Source organism: Prinia subflava, chromosome 17 (assembly GCF_021018805.1).
Source record: "Prinia subflava isolate CZ2003 ecotype Zambia chromosome 17, Cam_Psub_1.2, whole genome shotgun sequence".
Classification (NCBI taxonomy): domain Eukaryota; kingdom Metazoa; phylum Chordata; class Aves; order Passeriformes; family Cisticolidae; genus Prinia; species Prinia subflava.
In genome coordinates this window covers 6,203,295-6,223,769 of record NC_086263.1, presented here as the reverse complement: position 1 = coordinate 6,223,769, position 20,475 = coordinate 6,203,295, and the positions used below count along the sequence as shown (strand labels likewise).

Genomic DNA, 20,475 nt, shown 5'->3' with positions numbered 1-20,475 from the left:
GCCAGCCCCGCTCGGCCGGCCCCGCTGGGCCCAGCCCGGCCCGCCAGGGACAGGGGCCCGGCCCGTCCCGCCGGGGGCAGGGGCGCGGCCCGCCCTGGGCCCGGCGCTGAGGGCCGGGAGGCGCTGGCGGGAGCGGCTCAAGCACGGCCGGCTGCAAATGGCGCCTTCCCGGCCCCCTGCCCGGGACGGGCTCCCCGCCGGGCGCGGCCACCGCAGCTGTCCCGGCCGCTCTGGGAATCGCGGCTGCTTTGCCCCGCTATGGCTCCCGTGAGAGGGCTCCGCCCTGCGCCTCGCCCTGTCCTTCCCGGGTACAGCCCTCGCCCAGCTACCATCGGGTGGCTGCCGGCCGTCCCTTGCCCAGGGTAACGGGAGGCACCGCCGCCCCTCGCTGTGCGCGGCTCCGCGGGACGGAGCCCCGCCGCCTCCCGCACTCGGTACGGAGCGGCCGCTGCTCCGGGAGGGCCAGCCCAGAGGAAGGCGGGGGCCGCCCGGGCAGCGGGCCGAGCGCCCGGCCGCTGGCATCCCTGGGGCCAGCGGGGGCAGCGCTGCGGGGACCGGCCCCGCTGCGGGGGACGGCGGGCCGGGCGCCCCCGGGGCGGGCCGGGCGGCGCGCCTGGATGGATGCCCGCCCGCCCGCCGCCGAGTGGGAACGGGCGGGGAAAGTTCCTCCTGTGCGCGCCCCGTCCGTCCCTCCCTCCGCGCCCGCACACTCTCGCACACACACACACGCTCACACCCCTCTCCCGCCGAGAGCGGCCGGGGGGGACTTTTGAAAGTCCTGCTGGTTCCACACCCAGCCGGCGCTGACATCATTCCCGCAGGAGGGCGGGCGGAGGCACGGCCGCCGCCAGACGGTCGCAGCCGCGGAGAGCTGCCCGCCGGCCCGCGCCCGTGAGTAGCCTCGGCCGGGCGGGGGGAGCGGGGCGGCGGCGGGGGGAACGGGCAGCTTCGCCGGCCGGGGGAGCAAGAAACCGCCAGAAATGGGGGAAAATTAAAAGCACGCGTTTGTTTACTACGAAGCACATTTAATTTCGGTGGCTGCGGTGCTGGGCCGGCCGGGGAGAGCGGTCCCGTCGAGCCCCGGCCCCGCTCCGTCGCCCTGGGCGTCGAGGAGCGGGACGGGGCGGGCCGAGGGGCGCTTCGCCAGCGAGCCCAGGCTGGGCCAAAGCAGCAGAAAGTTCGCGCTCTCCACGGGATAGTTTCTGTTCTTTTCTGTAATGAACTCTCAGCGGAGCTCGCGTGTGTTGCAGTAACGTTGTAGCAGCTCTTGGCAGCTACCCCCCCGCGCCGTGGAAGGAAAGTACACTTAGATGTAATTCAGTGCAGATTTAGGTTTATGACGTTTTTGCCAGCATTAAACGTTTTTCCACTTGAGTCAAACTACAGTTTCACTCACTGGTGGTTTCTATCTATATGTAATACCCTACTTACTTCGGGGAGGTTGTGTGCCAGATACTGGACAGGCAGCTCTCAGTAACGTAGGTTGTCTGCAATAATTGAGTATCGGATTTGAGAGGTCAGCTCCTTGTTTGGACATTTCTCGGAAGAACAGTGCACTGCTGTGGGTTCCTCAGCAGATTTATCCACGACTTGCTCTTACTCACAGAATGCTGCCATCAAGAAACCTGCAGTTCAGCCTCTCTGCTAATTTCTTGGCAGTAATACTTTGTTCACGTGGTGCAGGAAGGTATTTTTTTTCTCTCTCTCCCAGCGTTTGGGAATAGTATGTAAATGATCAGTAATTATTGCAGTAGAGCATCTTAGAAATATCTTCTGACTTGATAAAGGACTGTGAAGAAACCCACTAAACAACTCTGAAAACCACACTGATTTTTGTTGGCGTTTCTTTAGGAACTTTGGAAGTAAACAGCTATGGTTGGCTCATCATCAGAAAAACAAAAAAGTAGCTATTTCTCTTCATTTACTTGCAGACTCTGTATATACAGTGCTGGTGTGCTAACTGTATAAAATAAGCTTTCTCGCCTGCCTGAGCAGATATTTTCTCTGTCAAATAAAAATAGTCTATAGTGGCTCTTTCATCCAGACCTGATCTCTGATGTTGAAGGCTTTGCTGTCCATGTTGTTCAGGAAAGAGCTGTGAGGCTGGACTGCTGGGGCTGAGGTGTCAGGTGGCTGCAGATGTGGGCAGGCAGGAATCCACACAAATGCTGAGGGACTGTTGGGCACGAGTTTCACTTGGGGGAGAAATGGGAATTGCAGTTCGCTGGAGAGTCCAGTAACATTTTTGTAAGAGAGTGTGTGACAAATGCCATCCTAAGGAATGCAGCTGGGGTACAGGTACTTTCCACAGCTGGTGAAATCTAAGTGGGAGTGGAAACAAAGGCATATGGTAAACATATGGCCACCAGAAGCTGATACGAGTTTATTCAGCTTAAGATTTAAGGACTTCACCTTTGCTTCAAGACATTGAAAGAAGGAACTCTTGCTGTTCTCTGAATCTCTTTGTGAACTTGTAGAGTTGAGTTAGGAAATAGAGTGTTGGGATACCTGGGGGAAGATTCATCCTCCATGCAGAATAAAGACGTGTACAGATTGTATCACGCCAGCTGTGTGGCTGACAGGGATGTTAGCAGGTCTGCCCAGCCAGGGATTCAGGAGTTACTCTGCCAATAGCCATCAACATTAGCTGGAGCTGAAATGCAGCAATACCATGAAGAGTCTTAGGGGGTGATCAGTTTCTTGTTAGTATGCTCATTTGGGAAGGAGAATGGTGTGTGAATATAATTTCAAATAAAACAACATCCAATCAGTAGGCAAGACACTACTGGGTGTTGTATTCTTTATTTGTGGTCTGGAAAGACTTCTATCGTAAACACATAAACAGTGTTGATTATGCTGTGGATTTGCCTCATTTACTTACTGAGGAAAAACAGTGAGTTTTGTTTGGTTACACAGATTTAAAACCTTGTTAATAAAGGAAGTTGTTCAACAGACTGAGCAGGTCAAGACTGAAGGCTGCTGCAACATTATTATCTTAGACAAAGATTCGGTCTCAGTTCGTAGATGCTGGAGTTCTTGTTGCTGGCCAGTATTTCTTAGAAGAAATGAACATCTCCATCTTACACCCACTTTCAGTTAATGCACTTTACCCCTCTTCATTTATTAGCATCTCCTGCTTCACAGTTGCCTTGTGTCTTTCTTTTACTTCCATTATTATGGCTTTTATTTTGTTTTCTTGTTTGTCTCAAGGCTGTTTCCCATCTCAGGTTTGACATTCCTTTTATGATTAGAAGAAGGTTGTACTGATGAGTCCCATATGCGTATTCAGAGAAGCAAGACCTTCCTCTACTTTTGCTAAGTATATTAGGTGTAGGCTGTCTCCTTTCATAATGTTGTTTATCTGTCATTTAAAAATGAGATCAGACTCTTCCCTTTTCACCTCAATGGCTTGAATATATTTTGATTTACCACTGGCACTTCACATTCTATTTGTGTCTTGAGTATCATGTAAGACATGACATCCCCACATATATCAGGACAAGAATGTATTTAATTAAGGAGATAAGTAGGTCTCTGGGGACGTGGTCTTTTATACTGCTAGCTAGCAGATGTACTTTCCAGGTCCTCCTCCAGGTTCCTGTTGGAAGAAGACCCAGCAGAATGAGGCACTGTGTTATACAGGAACTAATAAGAAAGAGATTTACTCTGAAGTGAAGTAAACCCTGTATGTAAAATCCATGTGATACTTCAGCACAGCCAAATTTGAAAGTAGAAAGGAATGCACAGCTTTTATTGAAATCACATTGGTCCAGAGGGAATGCGGAGGGAACATAGGCACAGTGCTGAGGAATTCCATTCATGGAGCTGTTCAGTGTTTGTTAGGGTTTGCTTGTTTTTCAGATGCACAAAGCAAACCATGATCTCTGCAGTGGAGTTTCAGATTTTGCTGGTTTTTTCATTAAAAACTTTACTGTTTTAGAGAGTAGATAATTTGGTAAAATATATCTCAAAATATAGTGATGCTTATGACTTCATTAGGAAGATAAGCATCATAATTATTAGAAAATATATCTTGCTGGGTGAGACTCAAGAAAAAGCCTGATGGCCCGAATTCATCCATCAAAGGAATTATTATTTCTCCACTGAATGGGGAAAATGTAATTACACCTTTTTATTTTGCCGGTGAAGTTTCATGGGCAGGTTTAATGATGGTATGTGCCTGCCAGGTGAAGCCTCATAATTTGGGTGTGACCTTAAAACACAACCCTCTGGCTGTGTAGAGATCTTCATAGGAGTCTGTAGGTGGAGCAGAAAGTGGACTGCCTCAAATACCCCTTAGAGATGGCTATAGGATATATATTTATGGTTTGCTTCACTGATTGTTAAACACTGCGCTATGTTTGGAATTGCATGGGCCGCAAACAGCCGAGGTGGGCAGTATGAACACTCCCTCGGGTGTTTAATGCAGGTGTTTAGAGTCCCGAAATAGATCACAATTCTGGCCCTCTTCCAGACAGAAAGACACCTTCCAAAGGCTCTGGATGTCTCTGCTGAGGTGCATGGTGGGCTCTGCACACTCAACCTGTTCTCCAGGGCTTGCAGTGCTCAATCCACTGAAGCAACAAACCTGCTGTTCAGTTCAAAGGCAGAAACAATCCCCAGTCCAGAGTCTGCAGAACAGTCTGTGAACAACTGCAGGGCTCTGGCTGAGCCTGCCCATGTGTCAGGGTGCTGGGTGTGCCCTTACCTGGCACTGTGCAGTGACCCAGGCACTGTCCAGCCTGCTCAGGGTGCAGCTGTGGGGCAGAGCAGAGACCCAGGGGCTGAGGGCACTGGGCTGTTCCCATGGAGTAGCCAGTGCAGAAGAGCTGTGCACTGAGTGTGCTCAAACAAGGCACAGAAATCCTTCACCTGGACTTGTAGAGTCCACATGGCAACTTTAATTGCACCAATTCCAAATTATGGTGTAAACATTTCATTCTGCACGTAGGCTGAGTATTCAGTGTAATCCTGTGCTGCAATGCTGCTGTCAAACGAACTAGTAGTAATAGTAGTTGTGGAGAGTATGAGCTTTTTATTTTATAACCAACTGTTGTACCACCAATAGAAATGTCTTTTCACACTCTTGATAGATGATGCGTAAACTCTGAAATAACTAAAACCAAAATTTCTCAACACAGAGCTAGTCAAAGCCAAATCAAAACAAGCAGTTTGAAAATTTTACAACAGTGAATGCAACACATTTGATTGCTAGCAATTTCCACAGAGCATCTGCCAAAGTTAAAACAATATCAGCTTTTATTTCTATGGAATTAAATGCGTTGCTTTCAATCTGGAAAGACAGACCTTTTCTGCCTTTGTTTGTTGGTTAATTAGGTGGAACATCATAAATCACTCAAGCTGTTCTGTTGTATCTGTAATAATCTCTGGATAAGCAGCAGTCTGTAGCCAGTAGAGCCCAGGGTCTGAGGTTTGCTCAGAACTATGTTAATGTGTAGTCAATGCTGCAGGTGTGCTTTTTTTTTCCCCTTTTCATTGACTGAGGACACATTTTGTCTGTCAACCTGAGATTAAGGTCTGATATTTTACTTAGTCTGTCACTCCCTGCCCTGCCAAGGTATTGAACAGGGACACACACTGCAATGTGGCCACACAGTGATTGAGCAGGGGTGAGGCCAGGCCACACCTCAGTTCAGCTGTTTGTTTCGGGAGCAGGTTCCCAGGAGGGTTCTCATAGCTTGAATAGCTTCTCATTCAAGTGTCATTGTCCCAGCCCCACGGAGCCCCTGCTTCCCCGAGCCAGAGGCAGGGCTGTGCCAGCAGGCTGCAAAGGGCTCTGTGCTCCCTGACCACTGCCCTGGGGGGCTGCCAGGCAGTGGTGGCCCTCAGGTCACCCTCACACAAGGGGCACAGGCCACGCTCGCTCTTGGAAGCTTTGCCACCCACCTGAGAAACAAGTGGTCCCTCTGAGCTGGCTGTGTGTCCTCATGGTCACCACGGTGTCACTGCACTGCCCCACAGCCAGCACTGCTCCAGCACTGCCAGCAGCCCCAGAGCACGGCACAGAATTCAGCTGGGTGCCAAGGGCACGGCTATCATGCCCAAAGCCTGTTGTGAAACACAGAGACCTCAATGAAGTTGTTGAGAGGCCTCACAGGACAGTAGAGCTGCAGGGTCCCCTCAGGACAGTGGATCTGTCACCCTGCTAGCACAGTCCCTGCACACAGAAATCCTTCCTTGTGGAGGATTAATCTCACATCTGATTTATAGCCATTTATTTTCATCTCTAAGTTAAACTGTTCTTTTTCCTTCCATGTGTTTGCCTTGACCTGCAAGCAAGTATATCCCCATTCTGTCTTGATCTTTGCAAATGAGCAAGTCAGAACGAGAAGTTCTTGTTAAGCTTAGGAAAACAAGCTTTAAGTACTTTTAGACCAGCCTGATTATTAAGAAAGTTTTAATGTACACCACAACCTTGTTTATATTGAAGTGGTATCTGGTGCACAACAAGCAACCTAGCAGAACAGAGGGCATGCATTGAACACCTGAAATGAAATGTGCTTTCTTTCATTTTCTAAGAATACAGTTAAGCTCTACCCATACATACTTAAGTTACAAACATTTTATAACATGTTTTGCACATGCCTTTGTGAAAGCTGACAGAATGAATTTATGTTTTGTAAGAAACCAGAAACTGCAATATACAAGCGGTTACTTCTTTCAAATTACTGCTGGGTTTTCTCAAACAATATGTGCCCTTTGAGAAATCCCTTGAACCATGGGGTGTCTTTGATGAAAGACTGTTTTGTTAGCATTTGCCAAAGGCATGTGATGCTCAGCATAAACTGAAGGTAGAAGAGTGGATGACTATGATGGGAATCAGGGATTAATTGCAACCCTTTTGGATGTTATTTAGTAATATGGCAGCCTACCTTACACCTCTGTGGGTTGTGTTGGGATTATAGAACATTTTAAATATGAGATTATTATTATCTGGTATAAAAGTACAGTTACAAGAAAAAGTACTTTAGGGGAACAGAAGAATGTGTAAAAGATTTACTTTTGAGGATGGTGTGATTTGTGTTGCTGGAGGAGGAGAAACATTCTCTTTCTCTGACCACACAAAACCCTCTAAAAAGCAGTTTTGAGAAGATGAAATCTTAAAGACTTTCATTCAAATATGTCTGTCTGTGTAGGCAGCTGACTTTTGTACCTGCTAAATTGTCTTCTCAGCATATAGTGGCTGGTAACATCTCTTCCAGGTTTTGCAGGAGTATTTGAATACATCCACCTTAAAGTTTTTAAGCTTCAGGCTTTAGGATTTTCAGGTTAGATGTCACAAGGCTCATTTTTCCAGTAAGTGACTCTTCCCACCCCACAACAGGGCATTGTGTCCCTGTGTTCCCATAGGTGCTGCTGGTTTTCTTCTGCTCAGTCTGCCCACAAAAGCTTCATGCCAGAGTGACTTTCCTCTGCAGTGCAGACAGCAGGGCCACAGAGAAAGGAGTGGTAGGGCAAGTCTAAACCAAGCCCAAACTTGTTTGCAAATAAATGACTGACAGAGTTACAGAAGTGGCAGCAATGCTGGCATCCCTGGGTCAAAATGTTATTAATAGCATTCCTAAGAAATTAGAAACATCAGCTTCTTTGGGTCTCCATACTCAAACGTAGCATGTTGCATTTCTGCTGCAATTTACTTCTTGGTTTTGTTTGGAAATATATCAAACAGCAGGGTTAGAATTTCCTAAACTTTGGAGTTCTGGCTTGGTAGCATGGATCTAATGAGGAGGACAAGGTGAGAAGGGAGAAGTCTGGAGATGATCTGCCAGACCCACCTGTAATCACAGTCTCTTCACTTTTGGTAGCTAGGTAGGGTTTCTGAAGAGGAGACCAGATTCAGTGTTGATGAAGTTGCTTGAGAAAAAGCTGAAAGGGTGCTTGAGCATCCCCTCAGCACAGGTGACAGGGAGGCCAGGCCCACGAGCTTGCTCACTCTAAGTCTGCTGTTGCTCAGGCAGTCCCACCAGGAGCAGCAGGATGGACAGACATCCAAACACCGTAAAAACAAAAGGTTTTATTAAGCTGTAAGTGCACATTTGTATTAGTTGTGGTGCACACAAAAATCAGACCTCAGGGCTTTGGTTGCAAGGCACAATTTTTGGAAAGAAAATAGATAAAAACTAAGTTGTACCAGGTCTTGTGAGTTTCTCTCCAAGCCCCTGTATTTCACTATTAAAATACAACAAGTTGACTGCTGTAATTGTGCTGGAGGTTACTGAGTCTTAACACATCCTGCTGCAAGGTCACCAATAAATCTAGATCTGATAGGATGACCCTACTTTATTTTCTGCCACTGTGTTAAAAAAGCCATAAATGTTGTCATTCAAATGGAGCTCTAGAAAAGAGTGTGGATTCATTTTTTGCTGTATTGATTTTTTTTCCTACATACAGTAGTTGATTGCAGGGAACTTTGATTCATTTCCTTCTGATTTCCTTGCTTTGTGAGGAAGGACTTTGAAAACCAAGTGGAAGTGAAAAGCTCTCTTCCTTCCACATAAAATAGGTAGCACAAAGAGCTGTGGGCTTGAGTGTGTTCTCAGTTAAGCAAACAAAAAGAGCTGATGGTGTTTGTGCCATCTAGGGGCTCACAGGACACTTAGCCCTCTTGATTCCAAAGCCACTATCAAGCAGAGACCTGCAATTTTATTTCATGTAGAACACATTTTTCTTCATGTTTAGCTTCACACCAGGAAGGAATTGGATGGTAGCCCCTGTGCTGTGTGGACTGTTACTTGTACTTTGCATTTCCCTCCTAGGTCCCCATTCAGTATTGTAAAGGTGCAGTCAGAGCCTTCCAGCACTTCTTGGAGGTTTCCACACTGGCTGCAGAGTCTGGTTGAAGAACATTCAGTTTCTGTATTGACTATTAGCTGGGTAACATCTGAGCATGAAACAGGTCACAGTTTGAATGGATACTTGAAGAGTGTTGGTGTTCCCAACTGTTAAATTAACTCAGACAGAAGAAATAAAGAAACTGGAGTAAATTGCTTCAACTCGTGTAATTATTCCCTGGGTATTAAATTTCCTGATTTTCTCGTCCTTTATGTTGTTTGATATTTAGGCATTAGAGGATTGCTGAAATCCTCAAAGCTCTTGCTGGCTTGGGAGAAAGTCTGCGGTCTGAACTTCACTTTTGGTTCCAGTTCTGAGAATCACACTAGAAAAACTGAACCCTTCATACTTGACAAAAGAAAAAAAAATTAACAATATGACTCTGTTCTCATAAACCAGGGAATTTTGTGCAAGTTTAGAGACAGTGGTACAGGCAAAATGTGAGCTAGCTTCTGAGTTCTCTGTCATGAGACACCATGAGATGTGGCACAAGAACTCTGAGCAAAACATGTAAATCTAAACAACTTATGATGCATCACAAGACGACAGATTTCTCATGCTACAAGTATGCAGACTTTTTCTTCTAAATTCACATTTTCAGGCTTAATTATAGCACTGAGGGGCAGAAGAATTGATAATTAAGGTTTGCTTTGATTCAGCTTTACACCAGTGACCTCAAGAAAGTTCAGCTGAACTGAATCCTTCTTGATGGCCCAAAGACCTGCTATTCTAGTTGCAGTGAAACATCCCAGTGCAGAGAGCTGCAGGTATGGTAACTTGTTTAGCAGGATCCTCTACCCCTTGTTTTGGGTGTGTCTTTTCAGCACGCTAAACGTGGGTGTTGAGAGTCTGCACACCCCCAGCCTTGGTCTGTGCACAGCAGGAGCTGTTTTGCAGAGGTTTCACCGTGTTTCTAAGGGTATGAACCAGAATTGTCTGTGTGGAAGTTTTCTCATACGTGGGCTCAGATGAAGATGATAAAACCCCCTGACTTGATCTTAGGGAGTGAGGGCAGCAGCCAGTGTTGGAGGGTAAGCTTTGCATTTTCAATGCAAATGAGCTCAGGATAAACATCTGCACTATGTATTTTTGGTTGCAAAAACTGAGTATGTACAAACAGGAGAAACAGCCTGGCTGCAGAGTTGAACTGCATGGGAGGAAAGCGTTTGTTGTGGAGATGATATCTGGGTTGGAAAGTAGCGATAAAACTTTTCTTGTCAAAGACTTCATTTTTGCTTGCTTGCTGTACTGAACAGCAGAAAAAACTTAAATAGTCATGTTTCTTTGTACTGATGGACATTAAAGATAAATTTTATCCTGGAGATAAACTGAGGCTTTTCTGCAGGGGATGTGTTTTTGTGTGTGATGTGACATAGGGAGACAATCCAGTTTTGAAACTCTACAGAAATGTTGGAAACCTGGCTTAGATACCTTATTTTATTGTGTGGTTCTGTGATGGTTGTAGTGTCTTATCCTGTATAAATGTACTTGTCTCTGTACAGATTATAGCAGAGATCCCTTTTAGCCACGTCTTCTAAAGCTCATCACGCTCTCTCCCATGGCAAATGCAAACTACTGCTTCAAAAGCCTGCATTACTGAAGAGATTCAAGAGAAGTGTGGCTGCTGCATTTATCCTCCCCATGTAAAATGGAGTAGTACTGGAGCATTACTTCTGCACTAATTGAAAAAAAATGGGTGTTGTTGCTATAACTGGCCTTCTGTTTTCAATGTGCTTTGTGTAACTATCCTGTGACTTAACAGCATTTGTGGGAAATGTTATGAACACAGCAAATCTGGATGTGTTCAGTGGGATTCCTATAACTTATTCTTTCTAGATCCAGTGGCAGTCTGCACTTGTAGCTCAGCAGTATCTGTCCACTTCTGCCTTACACCACACCTTGTGAAGTGGTATTAAATGCTGAGGCTTGCAACTGAAGGAATTCATGGTGACATCCATTACTATAACCCCCGAATCTGTTTTTAATGGCACATGTGATGACCTAAGTCAAATACTATGTTCTCTTTTGTCAGAGCTTTGGTGGAGATTAGTACAGGGAGGTTCCTGAAATAGCTGCAGATTGACAGGAGAGCTGAGCTGGAAGGGCCTCTGGAGGTCTCTGCAGACTCTGGCTCCAAGCAGGGGGTTAGATCAGGACGTTCTGGGCCTTGCTTCAGTCAAGTCAGGAAGATGTCCAAGAATGGAGATCCCACAGCCTCATGGGCTCTGTTCCAGTACTTAATCATGCTCATTGAATATAATTAATACTTTTTTCACAATTGGAATATTCTTTGTTGCAACTTGTAACTGTTGCCTGTAGTGTTTTCGTCACGTACTTCTGAGAAGAGTGGCTCCATTATCGTAAGTGTAGTGTGTCCAAAAAGCTTTTCTCATATATTTGTGTGTGTGTAGAAACTATTAAAAGAATTCAAGCGACTTTGGGGAATGATGAACTGTATCTGTTGCATCATCCCAGTCTTCAGCCATGCCTAAAGGCAGTGTACTTAAAAATCATGAACACCTTGACCCGAGAGCATGGTGTGTTTCAACTGCAAATGAGAGAAGGTGAAAAATCACTCTGCCTGGGAAACAGTTCATGGTAAATAAGAAAAGAAGTGCAGGTAGTGTGCAGAATAGGATGTTACCAAAGTGTTTGGTTAGTAATACATTAGTAAAATAACAATTCTGAACGTTAATGCAAACAGTGCTCTGTGACTGTCCTTCCCTTGCTTATAGGGAGAGGAAAGGAGCTGCCTGCTGCTAGGAGATGTTCCAGGCAGGCTGTCCTCAGAGGACTGGGGAAGGAAGAGCTTCTTGCTGAGAGAATGGAAGAATCTTGAGTCTGCACAGTAAGGTTTTGAATTCCAGGACTGTGTGGAGTGGAGAAGGACTAGTACTGTCTGAGAGATGAAAGCCAGAATTTCTGCCTAGAGAGGGATGCAGATTCTGTAGTAGCATCTGCAATGTTGCTGGCTGCATCTTGGAAAGGGGGAGCTGCTCTTTGCTTCCTGCCCACAAGTACCAGAGAGGTTCTCTGGAAAGCCTCCTCCCTTTATTATTCCTTGTGCAGGCTGGGATGAACCACAGAAACTCCTGGGTGTCCATGGGAAGGGAAAGTTTCTAGGAGTGATTGAGGTCTGTGCACTTCTGGGATCCTGCTCAGGCATGACAGATTGGATAAGCAGTTCTTGTTGTCTTTTCCTGGTATTAATTACTTGGAAATGGTCTGTCTCCTTTCTTTCCCCCAGTGTATTTAATTCCCGTCTCCATGTGTCATTGTTTAGCACTGTGTGCACAGAAGTTGTAGCAGCTCATGAAGGGAACAGTTGCCAGCAAGTCAGAAGGAGGAATCTAAAGATGGTTGCTAGGAAGGGTATTCGTAACAGAAACATTAGACTTTTTATTTATTTATTTATTTTTTAGTAAAGACAAAACAAAAATCTCTTTCATTTAATCTTGGCTTTATTTGGGTAAAACAAAAAAAAGTCTTCTCACCAGCAATACATGTTTATCTGTCCTGTCTGAAACACTTCTCTTCATGGCTGAAAACAGTAAAACAGAAACATTAATTTGATTGAAGATAAAGTGGGTTCTTCTGTGCTGGCAAGTCTTGCTTTTGCAAGACTGATTTTAATTAGGTTACATTTTTTGTTCTCTCTTACTTTATGTTACTTCATGTAATAAGATGAAATTGCATTGTTATTCTTAAAATAATACCGAGTACAATTTGCTTCTCTCTCCTCATGTGGCAGATGATTGTTGCATTACTGAATGCTCAGATACCATCTGTGCAAAAAATGAACCTCAGAAAAAAACCAGCCACAAGACAAGAGGGTGCTGTGCAAAGACTGGTACATATCACAATGAAAATATTTAGATGTGGCATTATACAAACCCACAGAAAATCTTCTTTTCCTTTCTTCCTTTCATTCAAGCAAGGCTCAGTAGAGAGCCATGAATAACATCTCTAGAAGCAGAACTGGATACAGAGGACCTTGAGTCATACAGTAGAATCAGCTCATTGGAGGAAATTGCCACTTTCTGTTCTTCACTGTGGCTGAGAAGGCAGAGTTTAACAGAGAGGAAATGGGAAGGAATACACACTGGAGTAGCTGCTTTTCCTGTTTTAGGGTTTGACTTGGCTTTCCCATTCAGTCATTCTAATTAGATACGGATATAAGACTATCCACTTATTTTTCACAAAAGCACTTGAATGCTGTTTGCCTTTGAGCTCTGTACTGCAGTGGAGATGGAGAGGATTAGTCTGGAACTCCTGGTCTCTATGGACTGAGTTATTATGCTGTAAATTATCTTTTTGTTAAAGTTTTGCAGAGTAGTTATTATTTGCCCTGATGAGAGTGCCAGTGGAGCTGCTTTAAAAATGCTGTCAGAGTAGTCCTTTTATTTGGTTTAATTATTCATGTGATTCATGTGGTTCATGGTTCCAGTAAATGGCAGTAGGAGAAAGGGGATTAGACATGAAAAAAATCATGGAAGTCTTAAAATTCATAACTGCCCTTTCTTCTGGATATTTACTGTGTTATGTGACCATCATTTGACACCTCTCTTTCCTTTCCAAAGCAAAGGAAAGAGAGAAATATGCATTAATGTACTGATGAGTAACAACATGCAGATGATGCACAGAATGGTGCACCTTAATGGCAAAGGTCTGTAAGACTGCAGATTCCTTAGAACATATATTATTTGGCAAGAATTTCTGGCCAAGAAGAAATAGATATGTCAAGCAACTGCATTTTTTTCTGTGCATTAGTAGCAGTAGTTTTCCCTAACCTATTTGTTATGTGCCCACAGATTTCCTGGGGGTTCCAGTGAAATAGAGTTTCTGATTCTCTTGTACACAAGAAGGCATTTTTTTCACATTGATGTTTTTTCAGCATGAGATGTGACATTGTAATAAGTTGATTAAAGTATGAAGGTAATAGGTAGCCTACAGAGAGTATTAAGTGACTGAACATAAAATAGCTAACTGGAATATTTTGTGGCTAATGGGTTTATTCAGCTCTACCAGTGGGAGCAATATATTGAAGAAAATGGTAGTTCTTAGTCATTATTCAATGGATAAAACTTACAAGTGTATGAACAAAGGATGTGAGGCCTAAGGCACAACATAAAAGTGTCTAAAGGTAGGAGGTAGTTCTTGATGCACTTAATTTTGTTCTAAAAACATCCTTTTGAAATCTGATTCTTCCTTCTTTGGAAGGATGGTTGAAACAAGACCTTACTGCAGTCAGTGGAAATATTATCATCACTGCCCATGAGGCTGTAATTTGAAATGCACTTCTCTAAGAGCTGACATGAAGGAGTTTTCCATCCTTGCACGCAGAATGAAACTGTGTGTTTATTCACTGCAGCCATCACGCTGGAAGGTTACAAAATGCACTTCTTGGCTTCATTTCAAGTTGTGATTCATTTTAACAGCCGTGATGCCAGTTAAGTATCTGCAGATATAGAAAACGTGTTGTGGACTCAAACTGCATCTGATGTTACTGCACCATAACTGCAGGTTGATCTTCTGACAGCCCTTAAAGATTGTTCATATACTTCCTTATGTTCAACAGATTTATCTCAGCCTAAAGCCTCCCCAGAGCAAGGATGCTGATTCTCCTGGCCTTCATTATCGTGTTCCACATAACCTCAGCAGCGCTGCTGTTCATCTCAACCATCGACAATGTAAGTTCAATTCTTCTCATTGTCTCAAACACACTGGGATTTCTTTGCTTCATAAAAATTGAGTTTTTCTCCTCTAGTCTTCAACTTGCTTACTGAGAAGACCTAAGTTTGCTAGGCACACTGGTGTCCTAAGACCCTTCTGTGACAAAACTGCCTTGGATGTTCATGTTGCTGGTGGATGAGGCTATCCATGGCATCACGTTGTAAGCTCAAGGCAGCAGATCCTCTCCCCTGGGAGAAACCTGGCCAGAGAGGTTATTTGGATATTTACAGGGTGGAGCCCTGGGATTTCATTCAGCTGCATATGAAGGAGAAAGGGGGGAAAATCTACTGTCTTTTTGTGTCAAGGACATGAAGTCACAGAGCTGGTGATTAATGTGTGGGGATAATTTCAGTCAAGGTGTGCTTTGCCTTGGACAAGCGAGTGTTTGTCCAAGATGCCCACTTAAATCATGAGAGACACCATGAATGTATCTGTGTCCATTAAGCTGAAGCAGCTTCAGCACAAAGCTTTAGAATATTTTATGTTACATTCTTTTCAAATTTCTGTTTTATTTTTGTGATCAGAAAGAATTTACCCTCCAATATTTATATCTAGCTTTTAATGGAATTCTCCATTTTCCAAAACAGCCCACTGTCCTGATCAGAAGTCAGTGCACTGGAATCTGTCTATGAGTCTGTATGTAGGCTTTTGATATTAAAATTTTTGCTGCTGAGAATACTGTTTAGTGAAGACCATGCTCCAAGTGAAATGATGTGTTACTCACAACTTTTTATTGCAAAGTGTACAAAGTCAGGTGTTACATTTTAGGCAGCTACTTGATTGTTCATGGAAGTAGGTCATTATTTGAGTGCTAGAGCAGGTTGTTTTACCCTGCTCCTTTGAATATTTAGAAAGCAAAGACAGTGGGCAAAGCAACCTAATCTTATTTCACATCTGCTGCACACAACCCAAATTATTACAGAAATAAAAGCCTATGCACTGTGTTTTGTGTCATTAGCTACTTTTGAACAATTAAAAACTTAAACCATACAACCACCTTCTATTAGATTTTATATTATGTATCTATATATTATATAGAGCTCAGAGCTGAAAACCAACATATTAAACTTGGACTGTAAAATCCAAATGAATGGCATCCTGAGAAAGTAATTATTTTTCTTGAAACACAGTGCTCTGTTTATCCATATGCCTACTACCATAATATATTAAAGTTTAACTGCAGTATTGTTTGCAAAGCTGCACAGTAGGCTCTGAGGCTCGTGGAATGTCTATTTAAAAGCAGCAGATCCTACTAGGAATCGTATTTATAAGTTGTATTTTGTGCAGCTCTAGTCAAAACAAAGGCCTGGGTAGCTATTGGAATGGGAATGGGTTTCCTGAGGAAATGCCACTTGTGGAGTGCTTGTCATTTTCCAGGCTACTGTAAAAATCTGCTCAGACACTGCAGTACCATTTTGCCTCGAATGGTAAAACCTCAAAATAGAAATACCACAGGAGGATCTTAATTTGTCAGCAGCCATTACCAGACAGATGCCACAGTACACCTCAGCACAGCTGCATTACCTTGAGATGAATCACATCAGTGGCAGGAGCCAGAAGATCTGTAAAGGATTTCTGTTTCTCAGGTGATGCTATTTCCTGCAAATTAACAAATGCTGTTCCTTCAGAGAGGTGTGCATCCTAAACAGGTCTGGCTGAAAAAAGCACATCTTGTCTAGGTGTCTCAAGGAGTGAGCAATCACTGACTATACAAAATTTCTGCATAAACAGTGGCAATCCCTTGTGCTTTGGGATGCTTAAGATGCCCTTACCTACATCACAGAGAGGTCTAAAATGAGAATGATGTGTGGATAATGATATACCCTTTATTCTGAAATGCCATGAGATCTCACATTTCCTTTCAGCGGTTAAGCATAAAAAATGAGCAGATTACTGTTATAGCTGCTGTATCTGATCAGTAGACCCTTGCACAAGGTAGGAGTTTTCTGGGTTTTGCTTGTTTTTCTCCCTGTAAGAGCCCTTTACTTTTATTTTGCAGGCCTGGTGGGTGGGAGATAACTTTTCTACAGATGTCTGGAGAATGTGTGCCACGAACACGAGCACCTGTGTGGCTATCACTGATGAGTTCAATGGTGAGTGTCTCTCCATGCCTGTGTCTGTGTTTCTCCAGCAGATCTGGTGAAATTCCTATGAAATTTACAGGGGTAGTTTTATAGTTCTTCAAAAATCTGCATGTCCTAACTAAGCAGGTCTTCTAAAAACTTTAATATTAGTTTTTCATTTTGGAAAGGCAGCTGTTCTAACAGTTTGTGTGAGAGGAAAGCAGAAGGAACTGTCATGTGCAATTAAGAGAGCAGTGCAAGACAGTAAACACAAACTACTAACCGTGACTGCTAATGAGTTCTTAAAAAAATTAGGTAAAAACAGTGAAGTCATCTGAAGTGATAGAATTTGCCTCAGAATTGAACTTGCAGAGAAGAACCTAAAAATACTGACTGTGTACAAGAAAGGGGGAAAAAGTCGAAAACACAAGCTGGAGTTTTAACAAGGAAGTCTTAATATACAGCCTAGCATAATAGCCTGCTTTGCAAAAATTGAAAGTCTTCTCAAATGTTCTATTTATTTGTCAACTTTCAATCTGCATGTACACTGAAGAGGTAAATAATGTGAAGAACTGTGTACCCATGAACTAGTTTTGTTTTCTAAGCATCTGGTTGGTTTAGGGGCTGCAATGTGCAGTGAGCTGATGGAGATGCTGATGCACACAGGGTACCTCAGCTAACTGGATCTGAGGGTTTGCATTTGTTCTCTGTATTGGTGTGTCACCCTTGGGAGATGAGGGGTGGCTGAGGTGTGGCTGTTGCTCCACAGAGCTGTCTGCAGGTCTGCTGGCAGGCTGGGGTCTGCATTTGGAAGCTGTTTGGCACAGCTGCAGTTTCCCTGTGCTTCTAGGACATCGATCCCAGCAAAGGCTGGGTGTGGCAGAAGTGGTCTCTGCAGTGTTTTCATTCAGTTTGATAAGAAGCTTTTAGAAGTCTTTAAGCCACTGGCTGTATTAATACTGAGGAAGCAGAGGAGAACCAGCCTGTGCAATGCACACACAACTGCTTTGTTGCATCTGCTGAACTCCTACTTACAGAACATAGCTCTGCCCCTTTACTCCTTGCAGGAGAAGGCAAAGAGACAAACTATTTTTAATCAAGGCTGCTTTGTTTTTGCAGAGTATCAATCAATTCAGGCTGTTCAGGCCGCCATGATCCTGTCTACGATTTTCTGCTGTGTGGCATTTCTGGTTTTCATTCTTCAACTCTTCCGTCTAAAGCAAGGAGAAAGATTTGTGTTGACCTCTGTTATCCAGCTCCTGTCATGTGAGTGATTTTTCAATGCTTTTGACTTTAATGATATTTTTGTTTAAGTAGGAAAGCGGGAAAAGGTTTCAAAAAGAACGAGCTGCATGAGAATTCTACTGCTCTTGAGGCCATAGCTTATCCTTCATAATTGTTTAAACAGTGAACTGTTCCATTCTGGAATATATAGGCAGTTAAAACATGGGCTGTCACCACTGCTCAGGATAAAGTAATTTAAACTTGGAAGGGAATTTGAGATTATGAACTTCTTGAACACAATAAATAACTCTCTAATTGTTACAGGCAAGTACTCCATTTTTTTGTCAGTCTTAAAAACTACCCAGATGTTCAGAACCATCTTCTGTTCACTGCAAATGACACAGATACACAACAGCACTTCGAATTTAAAGCCAAATAAACTGAAAATATGTCTTGGAATGCCTCTAGGTTTGTTTGAGGATGGAAAATGAGCATCTGCAAAGAAAGGACATTGTTGGAAGCACTGACAGAAGAGACAGTGAATAGCTGTGTGTACTGATAATGTTTTAAGATGCTGACCTTTATTATTTTCTTCCTCCTGCAGGTCTGTGTGTTATGATTGCAGCTTCCATTTACACAGACAGGCATGAAGAACTGCACCAGAGCCATGGATATAGAATGGAAGTGTCCAAGGGCCAATATGGCTATTCCTTTGTCTTAGCCTGGATTGCCTTTGCCTTCACCCTGATCAGTGGAGTGATGTACTTAGTATTAAGGAAGCGTAAATAAATGTCAGCACCTAGTTATTTCTGTCACTGCAGTACAAAACCAAATTCCAGTAATCATTTTGTATATAATCATTTACATGGTTTTGTAGTAAAGGTATTGTTTCTCTAAAAATGTACTGTGTTCTTGATATGAAACAGAATTTTAAAAAAAAGAAGGCAGGTGAAATGAAATGCCTGGCCACCTCCAGGTCAGGGGTTGGAGCAAGACAGAGCCAAGTTGTTTCTTTTACGTATTTCACCATCATAAATGGTTTTCCTTTATTAGACATTAACAGTTTGTTCCTGGCCTCTAGATTACAAATAAAGCCTGTACAAATTAATTTGTAAGCAATATACTAACTATATTCCTGGACCAGATATATCCCTTTGAAACATAAGGGTTAAATATAAGGGTGTGTAAAAAAGCCGAGGTGCAGATCACAACGAAAAAGCAAACAGTCCTAAAGCCCAAAGCTGCACTCAGAGCGTCTGCCCTGGCACAGGACCAGGGTTCTGCTCTTTATAAAGTGCAGTAAGTGTCATCAAGTTTTTATTAAAACCACTTGCTTTGCAAAAGTAAACAAGTCCTTTTTGTACTCCAGCAAATGTTTCTCTTGATTGTGTTTCCCATTTAATTCGAGCATACAGAGCCCTTGGTGGGAGCAGTTATCAGCCAATTCCCTGTCCAGCCTGGGCCCGCACAGCTGGGGCAGGGAGGCTCTCCCTGCCCGTCCTGATCCCTTCAGCTTAGCCTTGGGCAGCCCTTTGGGAGGGAGCAGGGGAAACAGAAAAGCACTGCTGTGCCTACAGCTGCACATTTCTAAGCAGAACAGTGATCGAGCAATGCCAAATTTAGGCTTTTACAGCTGAACTCGACATGTTTATTACACTGGGCTTTTATCATGTAGTGATTTCATGGTTAATGTGTCCTGGACAAAAGCATTCCCTGAGTCTGCCCATTAGGAAATTGGCTTTTAAAAAAATAATTTTAAATTCCTTTGTGGATTTTAGTGGAACTAAACACTGCTACTAAACAAATCAGAGTGCAATTACTATGCTTATGAATTCCAGGATAGGTTTCAAGATAAAAAGACTTGGTGTTTTTTTATTTTCAGTCATTTTGTGAGCTAAATCTTTGCTGTAACACCAGGCTTAACTGCTCAGCAGTGTAATGCTGGCTTTGGCTGATGGTGATTTTGGAGATCAGTGTGGAGAATGAATGAAGCAGCCTGTTCTGGTTAGTCACAGCTTTGATGCTTAAGTACAGCTTTGACTTTTGAAAAGCTCAAACCATTTATTTTTTATTTCAGTATATTCACTACAGCTGGCCCAGTACACAGGCAGTAAAAAAGTAAATAGGTTTTGAATGAGGTATTACACTTCAAGTAGAACAAGTTCAGTATCATAAGGCAGTGTAGCTCTACTGAAGTTAATAATTACTACATTAAGCACCAGTTGATGTCTAATGTAGTCAGATAATGAAATTTTATCTGATTTCTTCACATTTATCCTTCATTTATCACGAAGTAAAAGTTCAGGTACATAGCTTTTTAGGAACTGTCTCCACCATGAGTGACAGGTCATGTAGTTCCATCTACATTTCTTCAATATCCTATAATGCTTTGGCATGTGCTGCTTGTCTTTTGGGAGCAAAGAAGTCCCAGTAACTGTTAAAAAACTAGGATGAGCAAGCAGGACATCACAGTAAAAGTAATAATAATAGTTAAAAACCCCCATCAGTTTGAAGAAAAGGGATTCTCCCCAGTCCAGCATCATGCTAGTATTTTGTCAGGTTGTTTTCCTCTTAGTGGGAGTGCTCTGAATTTCAAGAATTG

At 43.4% G+C, this 20,475-nt stretch overlaps 1 protein-coding gene across 1 annotated transcript; it reads left to right on the top strand.

The window, feature by feature from the left end:
- Positions 1 to 697: 697 nt before the first annotated feature.
- EMP2 (epithelial membrane protein 2) lies at positions 698 to 18,773 on the top strand. The gene is made up of 5 exons (XM_063414810.1): positions 698 to 891; positions 14,432 to 14,543; positions 16,586 to 16,679; positions 17,769 to 17,915; positions 18,478 to 18,773. Exons 2-5 carry the CDS (start codon positions 14,466 to 14,468, stop codon positions 18,660 to 18,662), a joined length of 504 nt encoding a protein of 167 aa, XP_063270880.1. The 5' UTR covers positions 698 to 891; positions 14,432 to 14,465; the 3' UTR covers positions 18,663 to 18,773.
- Positions 18,774 to 20,475: the final 1,702 nt, after the last annotated feature.